Genomic DNA, 23,094 nt, shown 5'->3' on the forward strand with positions numbered 1-23,094 from the left:
AGTCTGATTTTTAATCTAAAATATCTCATTCAAAAGAAACTTTTTATTTATTATAAGGGACTTTCGGCATTCCGTAATAATTTAGTCTTTCATTCTGCGTTTAAATTTTTCAAAAATATTTATTAGTTTTTTCAGGATTCGAAAAAAATAAACACCATGCCCGTGGTAATATTTTCCAAATCCAACATTCGCTATCTTTGTCCTACAACCCACTCAGTCGAACAGAATATGTCCTGACAAGACAGTGACACTTTTATATATTTGATATTTGACACGGCTTCAGAAATATTTTGAGTTGTTTATTAAATAGACAATATTGATAGTGTGATTAATAATTGATGTTAAGACGTGAAATTAATAAAAAGTTATTATTTATTAATTAAGGAAGATCGATAGCAGAGAAGTCACCAGGATATATTTTGCGATCTAATTATTTTGTTGTTAGATGTTCAACATTTAATCTAAGCGTTCCATAGTAACAATATATTATTTAAAAAATCACTTCATCACTTTTCCTCTTTTTTTCGATTAAGTATTAGTTTTGATTGCATAGTATATAAATTAATATAATTATTGAATACATACTTAGTAAAAAAATCATATAGTCGGTTCGCTAAACTCAGACACAACTGGCTAGTGATTTTAGTAAGTAATTTTGCCAATTTGGTAAAATTGGCAAAAAAAATTACTAAATAGTTAATAATTACTAAATAGTCAATAATTACTAAATAGTTAATAATTACTAAATAGTTAATAATTACTAAGTACCTAGTTACTAATTTTGCCAATTTTGGCAAAATTGGACAAAAACAAAAAATTACCTACTAAAATCACTAGCCAGTTGTGTCTGAGTTTAGCGAACTGACTATATTAATTAACTGAATTAATAATTAACGATTATAACAACAAACTGTTATCCAAGAATATTCAAAAGTCATCTCTTAGTTAATGGTGACAATATCATTGTTAAGTAGTAATGTTTACATATTCATACCAGTGAGAAATTTACTACACGTAATTTGCCGAGTAAAGACAGAAAAAGTAGGGATAGCCGTAAAATATTTGCGAATTATGTACCGATGGCCTTAATGTATACAGTGAGCACGTAAAGGTTGGAATAAATTAATTTTCTCGAGAATGGACAACTCTGGAGATAAATCCCGAAACAGGTCGATTTTCATTTTTAAATTACAACCTATTGGCATATATATCATACTAATGACGTCAGCTATCTGGGCGTGATGACGTCATCGATGATTTTTTTTAAATGAGAATACGGGTAGTGTGATAGCTCTTTTGAAAGATAATTCAATTCTCTATTCAGTAATATAAATATTATCATAAATATTTATACAGGGTGTCCAAAAAAAAATTTTGAATTAAATTTATTGACATAAAAAGAAGAATGTATGTAATTTATTTATTTCAAAATACATTTTACTGCTCTCAGAAAACAGAAAAAAATGTTTATTTTAAAAATATTTATTGCTTTTCGCTTAAATTAAATGTTTAAATTAACAAAAGGGAAAGGTGGCTGGCTCCTTTAATATTGAATTTAAGCAAAAAACAATATTTATTTGTCAAATAAACATTTTTTCCTGTTTTCTGATAGCAGTAAAATGTATTTTGAATTAATAAAATTACACACATTCTTCTTTTTTATGTCAATAAATTTAATTAAAAAAAATTTTGGGCACCCTATATAAATTATATATTTATGTTGAATTATCTTTAAAATGAGCTATCACACGACCACTATTTTCATTGGAAAAAATCATCAATGACGTCATCACGTCCAGATGGGTGACGTCACTAGTATGATATATATTATACCTACCAAAAAGTCGTAATTTAAAAATAAAAATTGACCTGTTTCGGGATTTATTTAAAAAAATGCCCATTCATGACAAGATGAATTTATTCCAACCTTTACGTGCTCACTGTATATTGTTTAGTAGGCAGTAAGGCGTTTAGTAGTAAAGACAACCGAGCCGCGGATGCTTTATCGTGTATCTGCTCTTGCGCTGCTACCACGACAGCAGGTGCATCAAAACTCACATCACTTCACACAGCACTTTGTCATCCAGGGGTAACACGAATGTTTCACTGGATAAAATCAAAGCATTTACCTTCTCTCTCGATGAAGTTAAGGCTATGACTAGTGTCTGTCAAGTATGTGCTGAAATCAAGCCTAGGTACGTTAAGAATGAGGGACCTCTTCCGAAGCTCATAAAAGCCACATCTCCCTTCGACATAGGCGTACCCGGGAGGGGGTTTTGGGGATTATAACCCCCATTGGGACGTACTTTGAGCTCTATATGCTTAACACCATTCCCCAAAGACCTTCCAGTAGTTGTAACCCCCCCCTTAGGATCATCCTGGTTATGCCGTTGCCCTTCGAACGCCTTAGTATCGATTTTAATAAAGGACACCAGTGCCTTCGAATACCAATAATCGTTATATTCTTACGGTAGTAGATGAGTATTCCAGATTCCCATTTGCTTTTCCATGTAGTGAGATTAGTACCAAAACGGTAATAAAAAATTTAAATAACTTATTCATGATGTTTGGCCACGCTCCCATTTCCTTGCCCCTCTCAAATCGTCAGGCTTTATAAATACACACTGTTTTGCATGTACTTAACGTACCTTATCTTAATCTGACGATGTCGAGCTTTTTAAAAGAATAGATTCCCCTCCCCCTTCACGAACTCCCCTGTATTAAGAGCCAATATATGGTAGAGGTACATTTACATGGTACAAGGTTTTTCCCCATTTGATAATCTGACGCGCTCGACTAACTGCAAAAATCCCCGCTTGGGCTCCCCTACCATTATGTGATTAATATGTATTTGATTTAAAATGAATTCGGGAATTTTTGTATTTGACAACATTATCAATTTCGATCTCTGACGCAGTAATGACGTACAACGATATTTATACTGTACCAACCATACATGTGCTGTGTTTTAAATTGTCAATAAGTCATTTGTCATTGTCATTTGACATGTCTACAACCAAGACAAGGAAAGAGAGAATGAGAGAAGCTCTTTTTTCCTTGTCTTACTACAACAAATAAAAATACAGTAAAAGGTTAAACTGTAAAATTATTTTCAGTTTACTTTAGAATATAATTTCTGCATATTGGAAACAGTAATTGAATTTAATTGAAATGGAGTTAAGTGAAGATTCTATAGAGTTAAAACAAAATATTTTAATATGTGACAAAGATGGAGATGGAGATTCTCTAGTGCACCATGTTAATGTACAAATCAAATCAGAACTGGAAGAATGCACGATTGAAAGTAATAATTATTACACAGAAGATTCTTTATCAGACTCATATTCGAATAATATTAAAATAGAAGAACATATGTTACAATATGATATAAGTAACCCATTCCCTGTCATTACCAAGCAAGAAGTTAAGACAGAAATCAAAGAAGAACTGGATGAACATAACTTACAAGTAAATCATGGGTGTAACACTCTATTTAACAGTACAGATACTGAAAAATTAGACTCAGAGAGAGATGTTAAATTGCAGATAGGAGCTTCAACTGAGATAGATGATGAAAAACGTTGCAGAAGTATGAAAACAGAAAAGTTATTGCCTAGCATTGAAAAAAAAGGTAAGTTTTAGTCTATAGGTTTGTTCCAACTGCCCCTTTTGTATGGTTTTAAAACGATCACGATCCAGTACAGAGGCTGTGGCGAAGATGGGATGTGTTGGTTGGAATGGATTTTGACACTATACTAAGTACTGGTTATTTGTTTGAAGGTTTGAATTCTGGCAATTTGTTTAAAATAGTCCAACAAATAAATAAAGAACAACAATTGGTTTCTTGTCATTTGTCTGTTTGCCACTTTGTTTCCTCTTTCTGTATTTTAATCAGAAATAGTGATTTATTTTTCTTAATTAATTTGAAAAATGTATATTAGTTACCTAGTTGAAACATTGTGCATGAGAATATGTCATACCTATTTATATTTATGAGAATATGTAATTGTTTATCCATCCATGCCAGAACCATCAACCATCTTCACAAAGCACAAACAGTTCGATTATAAATGGAATGAAAACGATACCAAATTATTCTTAGATTTATATGTGTATATAAAATATAAATAATGCAAACTTGGTACTTTAAAAATCAAAAATACCAAAGTACAGATGCTAAAAATACCCCAATATTTAAATGATAATAAAACAGAACAAAGAAATTCCATGTATATAAACACGAAATACACCTGTCAAATTAGAATTATAATTATAGAATATTAAGTATAATGAACGATGGACCAAGAATGAGAAATTCTTAAAAAAAAACAAACAACAAATTAAAAGAAGAATCAATTAAATTGAAGCAAAAATAATCTAATAATTGAAAAAAGTTAATAATTTAATAATAATAAAATGTTAACAATAAATAATATAAATGTACGGCTGAAAGCATGTAACTTTACTTTGAATACTTTGAAATAAAAATAAAACGACCACCTGAACCTGAACTAAAATGAGAATTTTTGGAGGTACTGCATAATGCGCAGGTCAGTCCAAACGGTAATAGCTTTTGACCAGGTACTGAAATACTGATTCAGAAACCGTACGTCGAATGATCCCAAGTTGAGTTGGAACGACAAAGGGACGGTACAATGAACGGTCCATTTTAAGTTGGAACACATTTTATCTATTGCTCAGAAGCGTTACCGTACATTGTACGGTTCTCGACGAGTTGGAACAAACCTTATGTATAATGTATAGAGTTAATGAGTGACTCTAAAACGTACATCAATTTTGCTTCAGTTACTGATTATTGTTTTTATATGGTTTGCATTTGAAAGAGATTACTTTACAAATGGATTACTTTGAATTGGTAAACTTCTTGCCAGTAGTTAAAAAAACGTTTATACTGAATTTGCTCAGCCGAGATTCATTTTGACACATTCAGAATAGGAAACATACAACACAAAAATTCCTACCTCACAGTATTAAGGTGATACAGTAGCGATCAACAGGTAGCAAAAACGCATTCCAAGATTGCGGCTGTAATTTTGAATATTTTTTCGAGATATTTGGCACACGTATTCGTAATATAATAAAGAATGGCGGTACAGAGCCCAATTTGAAAAATATATTAATATGTGGAAATTACTCTGTAATTAAATACAATATTAAAAAAACGAGCCTGTACCACCGTTAAGAAGAACAAAAAAATACACTTTCTTCAAATAAACTTTTTTATCTGATGCCTAGATTTTGTGTCATTTTGGAACTACTAATGAAATAAAAAATTTTAGTAGTTCCAAAATGACACAAAATCTAGGCATTGGATAAAAAAGTTTATTTGAAGAAAGTGAATTTTTTTGTTCTTCTTAATGGCGGTACAGGCTCGTTTTTTTTAATATTATATTTAATTACAGAGTAATTTCCACATATTAATATACAGGGTGAGTCATGAGGAACTGTACATACTCCTACCTCGTATAGAGGCCCCTATGAGGAATAACAAATGACCATTAAAAAGTATCTGCTCCCATTGTTTAATAATATACAGGAAGAGTTTCGCATTTTGACAGAAATCTATATTTGTCATAATTTTTGAACGGTCAGATTGATGTGTCTCTTATTTTGGTCAATCGTTACACTATTACCACCTAATCAACTGATTTATTCAAAAAATCAGGTCCGGCTTTAAAAAATTAGTTCATTTGGGTCTTAGAAAAAATTTCACTCTGTATACTCTTTTTGAAAACTCTAGTATTAATTTTACAAATTAGACAAATAGGCAATTAAAATGACATATTTATTTTTTCCCACGCGATTACTTAATTTTTTATTAAAAAATCAAATTTGTCAAAATCACAATTTTACCATAAAAATAAAAAAATTAAACAACGTTTTTCTTAAAATTAAAAGTTTTACCATTTTTTTTTTTCTATAACATGTCTAGATCTAAAACTCCCCATAACACTTCTCTTTGGACTCTATAGTTTAACATAGACGTGATCAAATAGATAAATTTTAAATTTTTTCACTTAATTTTTGCGATTTAACTTTGCAATTCACGAATCTGCACCTTTTATTTTTAAAAATTCATAACTTTTACGAGAAGAAGACTGAAAGTCTACAACAATTGTTATAGTCTTCACAATGGTAAGAGATATGTGCTGTAAAAATTTCAGAAAAAAAAATTTAAATGGAACGTTGTGGCGAGTTAAACCGTGATTTCAGTTTTTTCTTTGTTCATTTTTAGGTTAAAATTCCCATTTTGACAAATTTGATCTTTTAATAAAAAATTAAGTAATCGTGTGGGGAAAAAATAAATATGCCATTTTAATTGCCTATTTGTCTAATTTGTAAAATTCATATTAGAGTTTTCAAAAAGCGTATACAGGGTGAAATTTTTTCTAAGACCAAAACGAAATAATTTTTTAAATCCGGGCCTGATTTTTTTCTAGTTGGAATAAATCAGTTGATTAATTAAATTTTTGTTAAAAAAAAATTAATTTTTGTAATAAAAGTAAATTTTTTTAAATCTATTGTTCACTTTACCAAACTTTTAATTATTATTCATAGTCAAATTTGATTTTTTTATAAAAAATTAAGTAATCATGTGGGGAAAAAAATAAATATGCCATTTTAATTGCCTATTTGTCTGATTTGTAAAATTGATATTAGAGTTTTCAAAAAGCGTATACAGGGTGAATTTTTTTAAGACCCAAACGAACTAATTTTTGTTAAAAAAAATTAATTTTTGTAATAAAAGTAAATTTTTTTAAATCTATGGTTCACTTTACCAAACTTTTAATTATTATTCATAGTCAAATTTGAATTTTTTATAAAAAATTAAGTAATCATGTGGGGAAAAAATAAATATGCCATTTTAATTGCCTATTTGTCTAATTTGTAAAATTGATATTAGAGTTTTCAAAAAGCGTATACAGGGTGAATTTTTTTTAAGACCCAAACGAACTAATTTTTTAAAGCCGGACCTGATTTTTTTCTAGTTTGAATAAATCAGTTGATTGGGTGGTAACATAAATCAAATATTTGTTAAAAAATTAATTTTTGTAATAAAAGTTAATTTTTTTAAATCTATGGTTTACTTTACCAAACTTTTAATTCATAGTCAAATTTGATTTTTTTATAAAAAAATTAAGTAATCGTGTGGGGAAAAATAAATATGCCATTTTAATTGCCTATTTGTCTAATTTGTAAAATTCATATTAGAGTCTTCAAAAAGCTTATACAGGGTGAAGTTTTTTCTAAGACCCAAACGAACTAATTTTTTAAAGCCAGGCCTGATTTTTTTCTAGTTTGAATAAATCAGTTGATTAGGTGGTAATAGTGTAACGATTGACCAAAATAAGAGATACATTGATCTGACCGTTCAAAAATTATGACAAATATAAATTTCTGTCAAAATGCGAAACTCGCCCTGTATATTATTAAACAAGGGGAGCAGACACTTTTTAATGGTCATTTGTTATTCCCCATAGGAGCCTCTATACAAGGTAGGAGTATGTACAGTTCCTCATGACTCAGCCTGTATTTTTCAAATTGGTTTCTGTACCGCCATTCTTTATTATATTACGAATAAGTGTGCCAAATATCTCGAAAAAATATTCAAAATTACAGCCACAATCTTGGAACGCGTTTTTGCTACCTGTTAATCACTACTGTTTCCTCTTAAGTAACTGCTCAAAGCAACTTAATCTTTCATTAAAAAAAGAAGATGTATTGGAAATAGTGAGTGGAGTATACTAAACTCATAAAATTTTGTGGAATTTATTTCTACAAAATATTTTTATTTTGTACAATAAATAATTTTCTCATTTGTTATCAATACAGTACAATGGTGTAAATACATAATTATTGAGAGGCGTTAGGTTTATGATATTTATGTCTGTTTACTATTAATAATATTGGTTATGAGCAGGTATGTTTGGTTGTGTAGTAATTTCCAGTCACATCTAGCAACCTTACTTCCCAAAAAAAATACTAACGTCACTAGACAGTTGTGGCTCAGATTAGCGAATCGACTCCTGTTTTAAGTATATATTAGGTTAAAAAAAGAGTGTGTACGTTGTATGTAAGTAAGCAGTTTTCTTCTTTGTCACTATTTAAATAGATTTTAAAAATTTATTCAAAGCCACCTATTAAATCATAATTCTGTACCTCTTAACTAGTAGACGGACAGTGCGTCAAATGTATAAGCCAGTGTTGTGACACTATATGTATTTTGCAAAGTAGAAAAGGGAAAATGCAATGTCTATAGACGTTGTGTCACATTACACCAATCAAAATTAGATGTCTACAGATGTTCTGTCCGTCAAAGCAAAGAATACTCCATCCAACAAGAAGCGAAAGCATCAACTATTTCACAATCCAAATTTCTTTGCGCATGTAGGATCCGCCATGTTTCATGTATTATTTCTTATTTCTCAACCTAACCCCTAACAACTGTTTGTTGAACCTAACAAATAATGTGAATGTATTAAATTTGTAAAATTATTGTGTTGTTTAGTCTTTTCTAATTGTAGAAAAAAAGATAATACTATTAAACATATTTATCTATTGTTAAAATAAACTCTCATTGTGATGGCTCCACGCAAATGTGGATTTTCTTGTGTCGTTTGTACTGGGATGCCCCACTAGATCATGAACAAATAATTCTCTTTTCAGTACTGAGAAATCGTAGCAGGTAAACGATCGTAGGGCAATGAGAGAAGTTCCTTTTAAACATTTATGTGATTCATTTTCAAACATTTAGATGATTCCATATACGTACCTATCTATTAAAATTATTCATTCCCCGATTTTTAATAAAGAATAAAAACAATTTAAACATAGCTACAGTAGGAAAAATGAAAGAATACCCATGAACAAACATATAAAACACGCTGTATTTTCCTGTCACCGTGTCACACAAAAATTGGCCAGCGCAAGTACATGTAATAATTATTGTTACATGTACTTGCACTGGACAATTTTCTTTGTGACACGGTGACAGGAAAATACAGCGTGTTTTATATGTTCGTTCATGGGTATTCTTTCATTTTTCCGTCTGTATTTAGTGTTTTATTTAATTTGCAATAGTATTATTTTATTTCCAGTAAACAAACATTTGCTTAATTTTGTTTAGATCATTAAGTATTTGTCTTAGCACCCTATTCAAAATATGTTTTCGTTATAGTACATTTGAAATCTAACAAAATTTAGTGTATGGTTCTAGAAATAAAAGTTATTTTGAATTTATGCAAGGCAGGTCCATAACATCAATTTTTATTTTATGACAGCTGAGGAAAAAACTTATGAGTGGAAGAGAAAGCCTTGCACATAGTGTTTATTAATCTTGAGAAGGTATATCGCAAAGTTACCAGAAACCTATTGGTACTAAGTAGGAAAGGAGTGCCAGCTGAATATGTGAGATTGGCACAAGAGATGTATCAGACAGTAACAATTAGAGAGAGCGAATACAGCTGAAACTGGAAAATTTTGTGTGAAAGTAGAGCTTCATTAGGGTTAGGTTAAGTTCTGTAGTAAACCCGTAGTTATCAATAACTAGAACTAGCGAATAACTAGAAAAGATAATGTTAGGAATGAGTATATACGAAAAAATTGGGTGTGGATCCCATTGGAAACAAAAGAAGCAACAGGTTAAGGTGGCTAGATGCTAGACCTGATGTCTTCTTTCTTTTATATAGGCAGTACTGCCTGTTTTTCTTCAACGGTGCATTTCATTCTGTCCCTAAATTGTCATTCCAGCTTTTCCTTGGGCGTCCTATACTTATTCTGCCTAACGGTGACTTGTCCCTGGCTATGCTTACTATCCTTGATTCAAACATCCTGCTTATATGTTGATTACACTCTTCTTTTTTGTTCTTTACCCAGGTATTTATATTGTCTACCCCACATATGCGTCTGATTTTCTCACTTCTTACCCTGTCCTGTAGTCCTTTTCCAGCAATCCTTCTTAAGATCTTCATTTCGTTGGTCTCCAGATGTTTTTGTGATTTGCTTGTATCTGGTCTTGTTTCAGCCGTATAAGTCATAACTGGCCTAATAACTGACTTATATATTCGGGCCTTTGTTTGCACTCTTACGTGTTTGTTTTTCCAAATTGTGTCGTTTAGGCATCCGGCCGTTCTGCTGGCTTTAATTATTTGTTCTTTTGCCTCTTCTTCGATATTGTTGTCAGCTGGTAGATTAATTCCCAGGTATTAGATGCTACATGTGATGGGATAATTGTTATAATATATCCAGGCGAATTGAATTAAAAACGTTTGTTATAGAAAAAGACAGCAAATACAAAATAAGTGATTGATATGATCGGTCATAGGTAATCTTTCATTTTTCCGACTAAGCATTAAAAATCCATCACGTTTACATAGTTTAAAAAACTTAGTCAAAATCAATATTTTTAACTTAAAACCTTTTTACTTATCAGTACAAAATTTATATATGGGTTATATTAAATTTTACAGAAAAAAATACAATTCGTATTAAATAGATCAACTTAAAAACACTATAGTTTTAATTATTACTGTGTTTTTCAGTGTAACTCAAATTCCCTACTGTTTTGAACGAATTCCTCATTACTTTTCTTAGTGTAGTGTGAAGTATTAAGCCTACCATTCTCCGACCGATATGTCTCTCCCCTGAATATCAAAGTACTTACTCCATAAAAAGACGTGGCTACATGTGAAGCGTGTCCGTGAATATGTTAACAAAAAATTGAACTGCCAACTATGGTGTCCTGGTTTAAAACAGGAGGAGTAATTCAAATTTACTGCGCTGTAATTCTATTTTGTAATTGGTCCAATCTCAGGCAAGTTTACTCCACTGTTATGAAATTTTGACACTAATGACATTTATGGAATTTTGACACTACTGACATTTCAAAGGTTAATGAAATGATTGATATCATTTTCAAAAATGATTGATATTGCTAATTTTCTTTATATCAAGTACAGGGTGAGTCAAAACGCAAGTACTTACATTATTTTCTCAGTAGTTTTATATGGAACATCCTGTATTTTATATCACTATTGAAAAGTACCTTTACCGTACTTTAATTTTTATTATAACATTCCCTATGTCTAAATTTATTAGTTTTCGAGATATTTTCAATAACCAGTAGCGTGGCTACACAGATCACCAGAATTTAATAAACTGGACTCTTTTGAGTTTACGTTGAATGAAGTTTATAAAATGCCTCTGACAACAAGGTATGAGATGAAAATAGAATACAATGTGTATGTAATTCGAAGTGTTAATTTACAAATTCTTCGTACTTCGTAGGGTAAGTAACTCATTCAATGACCGTTTTAGGTGTGCATAAATGTGTTAGGTCATTTTAAGCATCTTATGTAATTAAATATTTAAAATATTTTATTAAAAGATCCGAACAACCTCCATCCTACATATGTGATGACCACTTACCAATCACATCAGATGAAGTGGAAAGGGCAATATCACAACTAAAAGATGGCAAAGCTCCTGGACCTGACAATGCATATGCTGAACTCATAAAACTGTTTAACACCGACGGTACTCAACGCCTAACCAAAATATTTAACGACATATATTTAAGCGGAGTAATACCAAAAACATGGTTGAAGTCGATGTTTGTTGCTTTACCAAAGAAAACAAAGTCCGTATCCTGCAGTGATTTCCGAACCATCAGCTTAATGAGCCATATTTTAAAACTATTTCTAAAAATTATACACCAAAGAATATATAGACTGTGCGAAGAAAAAATCAGCCGAACACAGTTTGGTTTTCGAAATCAGTGGGTACAAGAGAGGCTCTATTTAGTATACAAGTGCTATTTCAACGATGTAGAGGCGTAAATTGCGATATTTATGCATGTTTCATTGATTACCATAAAGCGTTCGATACAGTAAAGCACGACAAGCTGATGGAGATATTAACCAATATTGGAATTAACACCTGTGATTTAAGGATTATCAGCAATCTGTACTGGAATCAAACATCCTCTATCCGGACAGAGACAGGAGAATCCGACGATATCAAAATCAAACGGGGGGTCCGTCAGGGATGTATACTATCCCCTTGCTGTTTAACTCTGCTATCTACTCTGAGAAAATCTTTCAAGAAGCAGTGGATGATGTTGAAGCCGGAATTCGAATTAACGGAGAATGTATCAATAACATAAGATACGCAGACGACACTGTGGTATTCACTGACAGTTCTGAAGCCCTACAGGAGTTAATGAACAGAATCGCGGAGGTCAGTCAGAGATACGGACTTTCACTAAACACTAAAAATGTATGATTATCTCTAAGAACAAACAGCAATTTGGACGACTCAGTGCAAATGGTCAACAAATAGAAAGAGTAAAGACATATGGTACCTTGGTACGAACGTCAATGAAAATTGGGACCATTCTATAGAAATCAAATGTAGGATAGAGAAAGCAAGATCTGCATTTCAAAAAATGGCAAAGTTGTTCAAATGTCATGATTTGTCGATACCCATAAAAGTCAGATTACTACGATGTTATATCTTCCCTATACTGTTGTACGGAGTTAAGTCGTGGACTCTCACAGACGCCACCTGCAAGAAAATTGAGGCTTTTGAGATGTGGCTTTATCGTCGAATCCTGAAGATATCTTATACCGACCACATTACTAATGAGAGTGTTTTGCTGAGAATGCAAAAAGAAAAAGAGCTGTTAATCAAAATAAAAACAGCCAAAATCGAATACCTCGGTCTCATCATGAGGAACAGTGAAAGATATGGACTGCTGCAACTGGTCTTACAGGGAAAAGTAGAGGGAAAGCGAGGACCAGGAAGGCGAAGGATTTCGTGGCTGAAAAATCTATGTACGTGGTTCAACACGACCACTACAAATCTTTTCAGAGCAGCAGTTTGCAAAGTACAGATTGCCATGATGGTCGCCAACATCAGAAACGGATAGGCACTACAAGAAGAAGAAGAAGCTTTTAATTTTTTCAAAAATGTTTTATTTTGTGTTCATATTTTTTTTGTAAAATTTATTACTCATAAATTATTTCTCGTTCTTTATTTGTTACATTGTTACATTTACATACAAAAGTAGTTTTTAATTGTTTTCACAAAATGTTGTATTTTGTGTTGGTGTTTTTTTTTTTTAAATTTGTTACTAATAAATTATTTTCTTTCTGTATTTGCTACATTGATTACCGGATTGATAATCAGTAATCGTAAATAATTGTCGGTTTTTCTAGATTGTCTGAGAATTTTTTATATTTACAAAAACCGAAATAAAAATAATTATAGTTTAAAAAAATATGTATATTGTTTTCAATTCACTTATATTTATTCACCTATATATTTTTTGTATCCCAAACGTTATTATTCTTGAAGCCCAAACACCTATTTGCCGCTCCGCTCATGAAATGCTTTTTTGTTTTGGCCGTCCGGGGAATCACACGATTATAGATAAAATCACCGAAAATCTAGTAACTGTTTTCACAGTGTCAGTATTTATTGTTTTGATGCTATATTAACGTGCAAATATTTAGAATGGTGTTCATTTAAGCAGAGAAGAACAAGTTGAGGGAACTAAGTTTATAGATAATTTAGCAACTTTAAAATATGGTGATGACTTGGCTGAAATAATGGCAGATTTGGCACTTTATCGGCCTGAGGGATTTTTTCGAAAACCATACGTTGTAAAATCAATTAAAAAACTAAGACCCAATCATATGGTGGAAAGGTACATGTTTCGGAGCAAAATTAACTAAAATAGCAGTTAATAATATATTAAGCACGCCTTTATCCAGTGTTGCAACTGAAAGAAGTTTCGGTACTTATGGTTTTTTATCAAATCCTCTAAAAGAAACCAGCTTACTGCTGAACGGGCTGGTAAGGTAACTTTTATTGCTCACAATTGAAAATTGTTAGACGTAGATCAATCCATAACTGAGCAGGCGACTAGTGAAAAACAAAATCCCACAACTTCTCATCAGTACATTGAAATGCAGAATGTAGATGACCAGGATGAGCTAATGATAGAAATAGATTCTGAATATAAGGCCTCATCTTTTTCAGATTAGAAAAATTTATTTTTTTAAAAATATACATATATGTATTTTGTTTTCTGTTGTTTTTGTATTTTTTTTTAAATATAAAGAACACTGTTGTTTCGTCTTATAATTTTTTATATAATTTCATGATTTGTAATACACTATTTCATCTTTAACAATATCTCTAAACGCGTCATAGGCATTCTCTGAAAATTCTCCACGTCGAGAATATTCTTGAGAATAGTCTCGAGAATATTCTCGGATTTTTCATTCTCAAAATTTTTCCAACACTACCTGTATAGAAAATTGTACTGGCTCATTGAAAGACATTCCAAGCTGTCAGTACATAATAAGCTCATGATATATAAACAAGTACTGAAGCTGATTGGATGGACATGTGCTAAGTACTAAAGAAGTACCTACTATAGAAAACAAGCAGGAATCAGCTCAGAGTTGTCATAATTTTTATTTATTTATTTATTGATTTGAAACTTTACAAACACTATAAACTAATAGTAATTACATGTAAAGTAAAGTACTAACTAAGAATATAAACATAAAACTAATAAAATAAGTAACTGAAAAAAAGGAAGAGAGTATTTGTGTTTTATGAAATCCCTTAAACCTAGCGCTGATGTGCAAGCAATGTCCTAAGGTCCCTGATTTTTACATTAAATATGTCTATATCAGTCAGTCTATTGAATACTTCATTACAGATTTTTAACATATTATTTACTGGTGACATGTTTCTATAATAATTTGTAAAAAAAAGATTTCTTAAGTACTCTAATGTAAATAAACTCAATTAAATCACAGTCTGTGTACTTAATATGTACTGTTAACAATTAAGTATATAAACATAATGGCCTGACTGTTTCTTCAAGTGGCAAGTGACTGCAACTGAAATGAATCCAACATTACCCTGTAAGAGAGCATATATGGATATTCCTTGTTTTTCCTTAAGTATAAAAATCTTAAAAATTGTTTTTGAACTTTTTCAATCCTTTCTGAGTTTGAAAATGCAATTGGAGACCAGATGCTTGAAGCATATTCCATATGTGGTCTCACCAGGGCATTATAGAGTTTTATAATTGTGTTTATTCTGAAGTTATTGCTATTTCTAATAACAAAACCCAAGGCACGATAGGCTCTGTTAGTTATTTCACAAAAGTGTGTATTATTGGACTTCATGTTTGTTTAAGATGTAACTCCAAGGTCCTCCATAACACTCACTCTCTCCACTCGATCACCATTAATACAATAATCTTCAATAATGCTATTAAATTTTCGAGTAACTACTGCGCACTTTTTAACGTTAAGAGTCATTTTCGAATTGTTCCAAGTGGAACCATTGAGTAACTGACCTTAAATCATCCTGCAATTTAACTACATCTTTCTCATTAGAGATTGTTTTAAAAAGTTTAAAATCATCGGCATACATTTAACTGTTACAATATTTAATACAGTCTGGCAAGTCATTAATAAATAAAATGAAGAGCAATGGTCCAAGTTTGCCCCTCTGTGGAACTCCCGAGGATGACACAAATTGGTGGGAAAAGCAATTACTTACTTTTATTGTGTTCTTCCTATCTGACAAATAAGATTTTATTGAATTAAAAGATTTTCTTCAGAATCCAAACTGTACCAGTTTATTTAAAAGAATGCAGTGATTGACCTTATCAAATGCTTTTTCGCAATCAGTATAGAGAACGTCCAACTGCTCCCTTGCCTCAATAGCCTTAGTAATATGTTCAGAAAAAACACAGAGATTTGTTACAGTGATAATGATCACAAAAAACGAACGATACAACAAACCCAAATACAATATGACAGTGTATACTAATACATGGGAACAAACATAATTTGGATGACAAAATACTAACAGACGAAGATACAGCATTCTCTAAAAAATTATATAGTAATCATCATCAGCTGAGCTTTTGTCATAGTTTGGTTTTTACCTTGTTTATTTATTCTAGAGTTTTTACATTATGGTAATGATCTGCCGTTTCTGCATGCAAAGTTTTATAGTTTGATTTTTATTTTAGGTGTACGTCAGAACGAGATTAACACGAAATGTGAAGGATCTTTGATAACACCAACACGAGAAAGTTCGTACAAGTGTGAAATATGTTTGAAGGAATTTACTGTGTTAAGATATTTAAAGAAGCATTTGCAAATACACACTGGGGACAAACCTTACAAGTGCAAAATTTGTTCTAAGCAATTTAGTAGAAATGAAAATTTGAAAGTGCATGTAAGGCTACACACCGGCGAAAAGCCTTATAAGTGTGAAATTTGTTTTAAGCAATTTAATAAATCAGATAGTTTGAAAACGCATTTAATAAAACACACTGGCGAAAAACCTTACAAGTGTGAAATTTGTTTGAAACAATTTGGTGAAGCAAAAACTTTGAAGAATCATTTAAGGATACACACAGGAGAAAAGCCTTATAAGTGCGAAATTTGCTTTAAGAAATTTATTCAAGCAGGAAATTGGAAAAAGCATTTAAGAATACACACTGGAGAAAAGCCTTATAAGTGCAAAATTTGTTTTAAACAATTTAGTGAAGCAGTAACTTTGAAGAATCATTTAAGGATACACGCAGGAGAAAAGCCTTATAAGTGCGAAATTTGCTTTAAGAAATTTATTCAAGCAGGAACTTGGAAAAAGCATTTAAAAATACACGCTGGAGAAAAGCCTTATAAGTGCGAAATTTGTTTTAAACAATTTAGTGAATCAGGAATTTTGAAAAGGCATTTAAGAGTGCACACTGGCGAAAAGCCTTACAAGTGTGAAATTTGTTATAAGCAATTTAGTAGAAATGAAAATTTGAAAGTGCATGTAAGGCTACACACCAGCGAAAAGCCTTATAAGTGTGAAATTTGTTTTAAGCAATTTAATAGATCAGATAGTTTGAAAACGCATTTAATAGAACACACTGGCGAAAAACCTTACAAGTGTGAAATTTGTTTTAAACAATTTAGTGAAGCACTAACTTTGAAGAATCATTTAAGGATACACACAGGAGAAATGCCTTATAAGTGCGAAATTTGCTTTAAGAAATTTAGTGAAGCAGGAAATTGGAAAAAGCATTTAAGAATACACACTGGAGAAAAGCCTTATAAGTGCGAAATTTGTTTTAAACAATTTTGTGAATCAGGAATTTTGAAAAAGCATTTAAGAGTGCACACTGGCGAAAAGCCTTACAAGTGTGAAATTTGTTATAAGCAATTTAGTCAAGATGACAATTTGAAAAGGCATTTAAAGATACACACTGACAAAAAGCCTTATCAGTGCGAAATTTGCCTTAAGCAATTTATGGAAGTAAGTTATTTAAAAATTCATTTAAGAGTACACACTGGAGAGAAGCCTTATAATTGTGACATTTGTTCTAAGCAATTTAGTCAAGATTGCAGTTTGAGAAAGCATTTAAGAATACACACTGGAGAAAAACCTTATAAGTGCGAAATTTGTTTTAAACAATTTAGTGAATCAGGAATTTTGAAAAGGCATTTAAGAGTGCACACTGGCGAAAAGCCTTACAAGTGTGAAATTTGTTATAAGCAATTTAGTCAAGATGTCAATTTGAGAATGCATTTAAGAATACACACTGGAGAAAAGCCTTATCAAGTGCGAAATTTGTTTTCAACAATTTAGTAAATCGGGAATTTTGAAAAAGCATTTAAGAGTGCACACTGGCGAAAAGCCTTACAAGTGTGAAATTTGTTATAGGTAATTTAGTCAAGATGACCATTTGAAAAGGCATTTAAAGATACACACTGACAAAAAGCTTTATCAGTGCGAAATTTGCCTTAAGCAATTTATGGAAGCAAGTTGAAAATTCATTTAAGAGGACACACTGGAGAGAAGCCTTATAATTGTGACATTTGTTCTAAGCAATTTAGTCAAGATGGCAGTTTGAGAAAGCATTTAAGAATACACAGTGCCGAAAAGTCGTATAAGTCAAATTTGTTTTCAGCAGTTTAGTTTTCGCGGTGTGCAAGTACTTGGAGGGAATACGAGAAACGATCGTGCGCGAATAGCGGAGAAATCTTGCAACTTTCTTAAATAATTCATTGTCAAATTGACGTATATTTCATGCCCGCTGTCACTGAAGAAGAAAAATTATATATTGCTTCACAATATTGATATGTGCAATTATTATATAAAGGTAAATTTAAATAATTGTATTTTGCTTGCAGTACTGCATTTTAATAACTAATTTTATTTACTACATACAATTGTTTACGTTTTAATAACATAACCTGAATATTATTTTTTTGGACTATGACCTTGACAATTATATAGCAACTAGGACCATATGATTGGCCAATATAATTAAAAGTGCGAATAAAGTTGCAGAGCGTAGAAACCATGTGTCGCTTTTCCAAACTTGCACGGTCCCAATAGCATGTATTCTAAAAATGCATATGAGAGTGCACGTTGGGGAAAACCTTCACACAAGTAATTTAAAAACTGATTTGAGATTTGGTTGCACACTAAGGAAAATTTTTACAAGTGTGAAATTTGTAAAGTAATTCTAAGCTAAATAATGTGTACACTTATTTATGAAATTGGCGATCCCGTGATTGATCAATAATAAAACAATGCAAAAAAATATAAGTTTATTAATTTCCACATTTCCACAAAATATGGACAACGTGACATATCTGCTGTAGAAACAGTTTCCTAAAAGCCGATTTCTCATCACTAAGTTAATCTACAGTTCAACTGAATGAGGTTCTTCCTTGAACTTCGATTATGTTGGAAAATGCAATTCTCATTGAGTCGCGGAGCATTGACAGTTCACGTTCTACGTCTTAATGTTTGTTGGCAATGCAAAAATCCCTAGATTCTAGTAGCTTTCGAGAAATGCCAATAGATGGCAAAAGGTAAAACTCGCCATTGTGTATGGACTTTTTTATGCTGTCTTTGAATAACGTTAAAAAGTACAGTCGGAAAAATGAAAGAATACCCATGAACGAATATATAAAACACGCTGTATTTTCCTGTCACCGTGTCACAGGGAAAATTGCCCAGTGCAAGTGCATTTAACAATAATTATTACATGTACTTGCGCTGGCCAATTTTTTGTGTGACACGGTGACAGGAAAATACAGCGTGTTTTATATGTTCGTTCATGGGTATTCTTTCATTTTTCCTACTGATTTAGAGCCAATAAGTAATTTTCAGTAATAATTGCACAAGAGCTCTAAAATTCTATATTAATTTTAGAGATCGAGTGCAATTTGTTGCGATTATTTCATGAATAAAACTGTTCAAAACCAAAATTTTATTGTAATTTATTTATGTAAGTACAAATTAGAACAATTAAACACACAGTTGTTATAAATATTTTACGGTTGAAAATCATCACTTTTATAATTTTTAAAACATAAATTGTCATTAATGTCACTGAATGTATTTTTTCGTAGCAACGAAGGGCATTCTGACGCAGTGGCGTAGCGATGTGGGAGCGGCAGGGGCGGTCCGCCCCGGGCGGCACTTTTTAGGGGGCGGCAAAATTTAACAATACATAAATATTAAAAAATATTTTATACATATTGGAACCATTTTATATTTTTATCGCAACTACAAATTCAGACCGATTAAAAGGAGCACGGAATTTTTCATTACTTATTTTGTGAAGAATTTAGTCCAGGAACCGAAACTTTTCACCCCGCAATTTTTACAGAATGGCTCGATTTGCTTGAAAATTTGAGAATAAGTAGTGGATAGTCCAAGGATCAAAATTTATATGATGCCGAAAGGCGCTTTTATTATGGGGGTGGTTGCCACCCCATCTCGGGGGTGGAAATTTTTTATTATATTTTGACAGCAAAAGTTGATAAAAACATTCATTATAAGCAAAAAATGTTGTATACATTTTTATGATAAAACTAATAGTTTTCGATTTATTCGCTATCGAAAGTGTTAGTTTTGTATGGAAAAAATCAATGTTCTTCTATAGTATACTCATTTACTATTCACTCAATTTTTGTCGTAGAAAAAAATTTTTTACACCAAGTTCTTAAGAATTAAATAACCTACAATATCATTTTTAAACATTTCTTCTTATCTTTGATGCTAATCTTTCTATTCTGAAGAAAATGGCATTTTTTACAAAACTAAAAAAGTTATTTATTCGCTTTTAACTACAGTTTTTTAAAAACTAATCATTTTAAGCCAGACAAACTTCTAGAATATATTAATAATACACAAATAAAGAAGAATGAATAAGGCCAACGCCTAAAAACACCGCTAACTTGCATTATTATGCTTACAATTGGATTTCTCCTTTTTTTCTCAAAAAAATATGTTGAGTTTTTAACCGTAACTTTTCTATTTTGTATCTTAGAAAGTTTGATATAAAAGAATTTTGTAGGTTTTTACAAGATCTACAAGTTTATTAATATTAGATATTATTAAAATGCTTAGTCACAAAAAGAGGTGACGTTGAAAGGGTTGGTAACGGTGGTTTTTGCATGCTATTACAAGTTTTAATTGTCAATAGCTCACTTAATTTTTGTCATAGAAAAATTTTTTTCATACCAAATTCTTGGGAATTAAATTAGCTATAATTTAATATTTAAACATTTTTTCACATCTCTGATGCTAATCTTTCTATTCGACAATGAGTACTCTAAGACTAACTAATTTGGCTATTTTGTCTATTGAGCAAGATGTGTGTGATGCGATAGAGATTGACGGTGCAATAAAATACTTTGCTCTTAAAAAAAGTAGACGTATAAATTTTTAATTGAACACGGAAATTTTCGGGTATAATATCACAAGAGAGTGAGAATAAATTGAAGATAATGCGACAGTTTTTCGAAAATTTGTTTTCTGGCAATAGACACGAGAGCCCGCAGGGCTCGAGTGGCTATTGCCCAATGACAACAAATTTGAGTAAAAATGAAGCATTATTTTCTTATTTATTCTTACTGTCGTGTGATATTCGTAAGATTATTTTTTCAATACGTATATTATGGATATTTTCTTAAATGTGACAGTTGTCAAAACTAGAAAACTGGTTGCCATTAAACAGAAACAATCTACTTAAAAAATTCTATCGGTAATTTTCTACAGTAGATAATTATTCTCAGTATAATTTTAATCTGATTGGACAGAATTAAACACGTGATCAAATATCTTACTATACGATTGGAAGCTAAAATCATTAAAAAATAATCATTTTAATTCTAACAAATACCCATATTACTTTTCAATAAAAATAAAAATATAACATTATAGTATCGTTTTAGTTCTAATTAAAAATGGATTTTATTTGTCGATCGTCAAGGTGTACCTAATCTTAAGTGATAGGTACCTACCTATGTTATATCAATGTATCTAATTGGTTAAAGTAAAAGAATTTTTGTATTGATAAACGTGATTGTAAAACTCAGATAAACTTTTTTCTCTGTAATTAATGTATGTAATATATAGTATACATTAAATTAAAATACCTAAATAAGTGGGCGGCAAAATTGTCTTCCGCCCCGGGCGGCCGACACTCACGCTACGCCACTGTTCTGACGTAATATACTTGACGACGGGAAATTATCAAAAATTATCAGGTTAATTTAGATTTCTGTAGCTTTCTATTGGTCAGAATCTCCTATGAATGAAATAATAATTATAATTATTATAAATAAATCTAACAAAAATACAAATAATGTTATCGTTATACTTAATATCGTTTAAAATTAAAGTGTGAAATAATTTTTTTTTATTGCCAACCGTCACTAAAGTCATTCATTATTGTACTCATTTGACGCCATTTGCGGCAGTAAAGTAACACTTTATTGTACTGAAAGAAGAATTTTACTTTACCTGCATGCCGCGATTAATCAAAATAAACTGAGATTGAATGTAAGTGGTCGATAGCAGTAATCGATTATTTATTTGAGTGAACTTAAAATTTATTTACTTTAATTATTAAAAATATTGTACAAAATTTACGTTATTGTTAATTAAATTTATGTCAGAAATTGAAATTCTGTAGTATTTTGCAATTATGTATATTCATAAAACATAAATCAAAACTTTACAGATTTAGTAATTAGGTACTTATTCAATATTGATAACAACTATCGATTAAACGTCGATATCGGCCATCATGCAAAAGCTTTCTGTCATCGTCATTACTGTCACACGAAATTTTTATTTCGTCTAAAATTAATAAAATTCTTAAATACAGTGGAACCTCGATAACTCGGATTAATCGGGACCGCGACCGATCCGGGTTATCGAAAATCCGAGATAGCCGGAGAATATGGTAAAAATTAATAAAATACGGTATACTTACAGATAAACTCCGTTAGAATTGAAATAACATGAAATATATTTATAAATATGCACAGTTCACAGTACCTACTCATTAAAATTACTAAAAAAAACACCAAACCCAAACGTAAGCAAATGGAAGCGAACAATACAAGACACACAATACTAAAGACCATTGTTTATAAAATAATTTTTTAAATAGTCTTTCCTAAACAATGCTGACAGTTTGAAATAAAAAGGAATAGATACTACAGACAGGTGGCTGTTGTTTCTGCGGCGTGTGCTGAGTCATTTTTAATATCGTATCGTTCAAATTACACACATAAGTACACATTATCTCTCAAATATTATATTACATACATTTTTATTGTTGAAAGGTTTGTCTGATAATTAACTATTTTGATTGGAAATAAGCCACAATTAAATTGAAAAATACAAAATATTGAAAATCAAAATGTTTATCTGATGAAAATCGGTCCGGGTTAGCCGGACTTCCGGGTTATCGGGGGCCGACTTATCGGGGTTCCACTGTATTTATGTTTTGTATTAATGCAAATACAAATTGTATATTATGAAATGGTGTTTTTGTTAATCGGATTATATGTATATAGGACGGTGACAGATATTAATGATAATTTGTTAGCAAATATATTTATTTAGATTTTCTACTATCCATCATATAAATGGTATAATCGGATAATTTAATATTAGGTCTAAATCCCGCGTATGAAAAAAGTTGATTAATAGCAAGCTGAAAATTTG

The 23,094-nt window shown here is 31.1% G+C and overlaps 1 protein-coding gene across 2 annotated transcripts in view; it reads left to right on the forward strand.

Annotated features, from left to right (window-relative positions):
• Positions 1-3,071: 3,071 nt before the first annotated feature.
• LOC126879141 (zinc finger protein 271-like) overlaps positions 3,072-23,094 on the forward strand; it is a 38,450-nt gene continuing 18,427 nt past the window's right edge. Inside the window, exons 1-2 of one of the 2 annotated variants that reach the window (XM_050642132.1) lie at positions 3,072-3,631; positions 16,088-19,393. In XM_050642132.1, coding sequence (XP_050498089.1) covers positions 3,172-3,631; positions 16,088-17,700 — 2,073 coding nt within the window. In that variant the 5' untranslated portion in view covers positions 3,072-3,171 and the 3' untranslated portion in view covers positions 17,701-19,393. Of the gene's footprint in view, positions 3,632-16,087; positions 19,394-23,094 lie in introns of those variants that run through there. The other variant, XM_050642133.1, reaches the window with a different exon arrangement.

The sequence above is a fragment of the Diabrotica virgifera genome, chromosome 1, assembly GCF_917563875.1.
Source record: "Diabrotica virgifera virgifera chromosome 1, PGI_DIABVI_V3a".
Taxonomy (NCBI): Eukaryota; Metazoa; Arthropoda; class Insecta; order Coleoptera; family Chrysomelidae; genus Diabrotica; species Diabrotica virgifera.